Below are 3,713 nucleotides of genomic sequence, written 5' to 3'. Positions count from 1 at the left end.
CTGATGTACACCGGGGGCCACACAATACCGCCCTCCACGCCATCATCCTGCGCCTGGCACTGCCCATGCCGTGAGTGGCCGAGGGCACCAGCAGCTGAGGACTGGCACAACTCACTTCACCGTGAGGGAAAGTGGCACGAGGGCTCTGTGAGCCACGTCCCTCCAAGCCCAGGGACCCCCCCCCAGACCCTCCATGGCCGAGTGGCAAGACCCCACCAGCCCATCTCCCCCCCAGCAGCTTAAGGCCACGCAGCCGCGTGAACCAAGGTGCCCACGAGCTTCCACATGGGATGCTACAAACCTGCCCCCCCCCCAGCTCTGCCCTTACCCCCATTTTCTGCAAAGCCACCAGAGCATCCCCAGGGAGGGGGGGCTGCAGCTGTGCCGGGGGCTCACCACACTGGTGTCCCTATGTCAGCAATGGCTGTTTTTCACCCATCCCCCAAGGCAGAGGGGGAACCAGGGCTCTACCCTCACCACCACCCCACCCCAAATATAGCACAGGAGCCACACTTGCCAGTGGCCCAGCCCTGCTCCCCACTCTATGGTGGGCAGCATGGGGTGTCCAACAACACCCCAGAGAGGTCAGCGGGCCCTTTTGGGGGACACAGAGGTACTGGGGACACGTCACATCCCACACCCACTCACCCCTGGAGACCACCCCCCCTTCCACACTGCCCTGGCACAGTCTTTCTGCTACATGTTTATTTCTAAAAGAAGGAGGCTCAGACCACAGCGGGGTCTGCAGGAGCAGAGGAGTTCCTAGGGGTGGCCTGGGCACCACCAGCTGCTGTGGGGGCCATAGCCACATCACAGGGCTCCCCCACCCCGTGCCCACTCCGATACCGCCGCACCGAGCAGTAGCAGCCGACCACGCTGACAGCAAGGAGGGTGAAGCACATGGCCACCATGGCCAGCACGGTGCCAGGGACAGCTGGCCCTGTGGGGGAGAGGTAGTGGGGTGAGGGGGACAGCAGGGTCACCCCAACCACCCCCCAGCAGCGTGGGGCAGCTCACACTCACCCAAGTCCCTCTTCTCCTCCCGCACCATGGGGACTGAGGGGCGACGAGGCGGTGCCGTGCTGGGCTCTGGTGCCTTGGGGAGCCCAGTGGGGGCTGGGGACGAGCTGGGCAGAGCCGAAACCAGCCCCAGGGGACCGAGGAGGATGCTGGCTTCCCCCAGGAGCCCTGCAAGGAGAAGCCCATCAGGTACCACTGGGCACAAGCATCTCCCTGTAGGGCTCATGGATCCCTATATCTCCCCCATGGGCTCAGGGGGGGGTCTTCTTACCTCTGCTACCAGTCAGCTGACGTCGACGCCGGCCCCTGCAGCCGGCCGGGGAGCCGCAGCACGAACAGTCAGCCCCATCCGGGGAGCGCCAGGCGGCTGCCACGCGGTCATAGGAGCAGGATTTGCCAGAGGTGCTGCCAGCCCCCTCTGCCACAGCCTTGAGGTGACAGCGCAGGTAGATCTGCGGGGACAAGCATCCTCCTGCCACACCACCTGAGCTGCCCCATGGCTTGCCCACAACCACCCCCAGCCACCCCTTCCCCACACCCCCAGATGCCGCTGGCACAGACCTGGTTATTGGAGGCATTTGGGAAGAGGAAGGTGTCCAGTTGGAAGCGGAGGAAGCTGTCCCCACGCTGGGGTAGGAAGCGGGAACGACCAAGCTGCCCATCCAACAGACACCTACGGGGATGGAAAACGGGGTGAAACAGGCACTGTGACCAACTCAGAGTTCTGGTGAAGAGGGAGATCAGCAATCTGGGGGGCACTCCGTGCCCAGCCGCAGCACTCACCCGTTGTCAGCGATGACCTTGTACTTCAGCCACGCCGCCGCGCTCGGGCTGGCCACGCACTCGTCCACAAAGACCCTCAGGGGCAGGCGGGGTTTGGTGCTCACCGATGCCTCGATGTTGATCAGCTCCCCCAGGAAATAAGTGGGCTGGTGCAGGCGGGAGGACCATGTACCTGGAAAGCAGGAGGGGGTTTTGTGTTGTGTGTGTGTACCCCTCAAACACACACACACAGGGGAACAAGGGAGTCTGGGGGTTCCCCACTCACTGTCATACACATCCAGGGCGAAGCGCACGCGTCTCCGGTGAGCGACGGTGGAGCTGAAGGGGACCCAGGTGGGTTGGATGGCCCCAGATGAAACACTGCCCATCCTGCACCACAAAGCATCCTCAATTGGGGTGACAGGCTCCCAGGGGCAGGCAGGGCACCCCTTCTTGCCATGTCCCCCACAGGCAGGCACCCCTCCATAGCACCCACCCTGCCCAGGATGGGCCCAGCACTGAGGGTTCCCATCATGGATTGCACCCAGGAGTGTGGGGACACGGGGCTCCCTGCTTACCTGGGGTAGTAACAATCCACAGGGAGGGAGAAGGGTCTGGCACGAGCCACAGGCCCCCCAACCAAAGGGCGGTAGTGGAGGACATTGCTGTAGTGGATCCTGTCTGGGAGGAGCTGGGGGAATGAGCAGACATAAAATCATCTGGGTTGGAAAAGCCCTTGAAGATCATCCAGTCCAACCATGAACCTCACCCTGACCGTTCTCAACTCCACCAGATCCCTCAGCGCTGGGTCAACCCCACTCTTCAACCCCTCCAGGGATGGGGACTCCCCCCCTGCCCTGGGCAGCCCATTCCAACGCCCAACAACCCCTTCTGCAAAGAAATACTTCCTAAGAGCCAGCTCATCCAGCACATGGGTGCACTGACAACTATGGCCCAGGCACCCCAGGGAGGTGGGTGGCTGTGGAGGACCCACCACACCTCTCCCACATGGATTCCTCCCCAGCCAGAGGTACCCTGACACTGGCCCTCCCCTGTGAGACATGGTCCCTCCCCTTCCATCCTACACCCACCCCCACATGGGTGCAGCACACATGGGTCACCCCTGTCTCCTCACCTCCAGGGTGGTCCCGCAGCCCACAAGCGGGTGCTCCAGCCGGTAGCCGTCCCTGTCAGCAGTAGTCACCCCACAGCCAGATCCCAGCGTCAGCTCCTCACTGGCCACACGACTCCCCAGGAGGCCGGCCGGCACCCCCACGGAAAGCCATGCGTGGCCACATGTAACAGAGACTGCAGCAAGGTGAGGAGAGGGAGGACTGAGCCAGCTTGCCAGGGACCCCCTGGCTACCTGCTCCCAGGGGAGCAAGTCAGGCAAGCCCCCAGCACAAATATCCCCTCAAGTTCCCCTGTTTCCACATTTACAGCCGTAGTCCCCCTCCAGTGGCAGCCAGGCATTGCCTGCACCCACCACCTCACAGCAAACAGCCACGCCCAGGGCAGAGGCACCCCACAGCCCAGCCCAGGGGGGCACTGCCTGTTCCCCCTCCCCAAGGAGGGCAGCCAGACTCAGCACAACTCCCCCCCCCAGCCCCTTACCCAGAGCATCCTGTGCCCAGGCTGCAGCAGCAAGAAAGAGCAAAAAACACCTTCTCCCAAGAGCCTTCATTGTGATGGAGAATGAAGAGGAGGGGCAGCCTCCACTGATGGCTTTTACACCTGGGCCAAGGTCAGCAGCCGCAGGTCTCCCAATGGGAGGCTGGGTGGTTCCCTGCAGCCCCACGCCCAGCCCCTCGCACCCACCTGTGGCTCATCTCCACAGAGCTCTCAGAATCCCAGAATCATCTGGGTTGGAAAAGCCCTTGAAGATCATCCAGTCCAACCATGAACCTCACACTGACCGTTCTCAACTCCAC

At 62.9% G+C, this 3,713-nt stretch overlaps 1 protein-coding gene across 1 annotated transcript; it reads right to left on the bottom strand.

Annotated features, from left to right (window-relative positions):
* Positions 1–725: 725 nt before the first annotated feature.
* Positions 726–3,466, bottom strand: LOC141950401 (zona pellucida sperm-binding protein 3-like). The gene is made up of 9 exons (XM_074885147.1): positions 3,397–3,466; positions 2,918–3,090; positions 2,361–2,473; positions 2,069–2,172; positions 1,804–1,975; positions 1,582–1,693; positions 1,292–1,472; positions 1,024–1,188; positions 726–940 (listed from the first exon to the last, which is right to left on the bottom strand). Exons 1-9 carry the CDS (start codon positions 3,464–3,466, stop codon positions 726–728), a joined length of 1,305 nt encoding a protein of 434 aa, XP_074741248.1.
* Positions 3,467–3,713: the final 247 nt, after the last annotated feature.

This window comes from Strix uralensis, chromosome 15 (assembly GCF_047716275.1).
Source record: "Strix uralensis isolate ZFMK-TIS-50842 chromosome 15, bStrUra1, whole genome shotgun sequence".
Lineage (NCBI taxonomy): Eukaryota > Metazoa > Chordata > Aves > Strigiformes > Strigidae > Strix > Strix uralensis.
This window is presented reverse-complemented; position numbering and strand designations above follow the sequence as displayed.

Excerpts from the sequence above, each read along its gene's own strand:
- LOC141950401 (XM_074885147.1), bottom strand. The coding sequence starts at position 3,466 with ATGAAGGCTCTTGGGAGAAGGTGTTTTTTGCTCTTTCTTGCTGCTGCA. Across the intron at positions 2,474-2,917 it reads GCTGCGGGACCACCCTGGAG|CTCCTCCCAGACAGGATCCA; the intron begins GTGAGGAGACAG and ends TCATTCCCCCAG. Across the intron at positions 941-1,023 it reads GGAGGAGAAGAGGGACTTGG|GGCCAGCTGTCCCTGGCACC; the intron begins GTGAGTGTGAGC and ends TCTCCCCCACAG.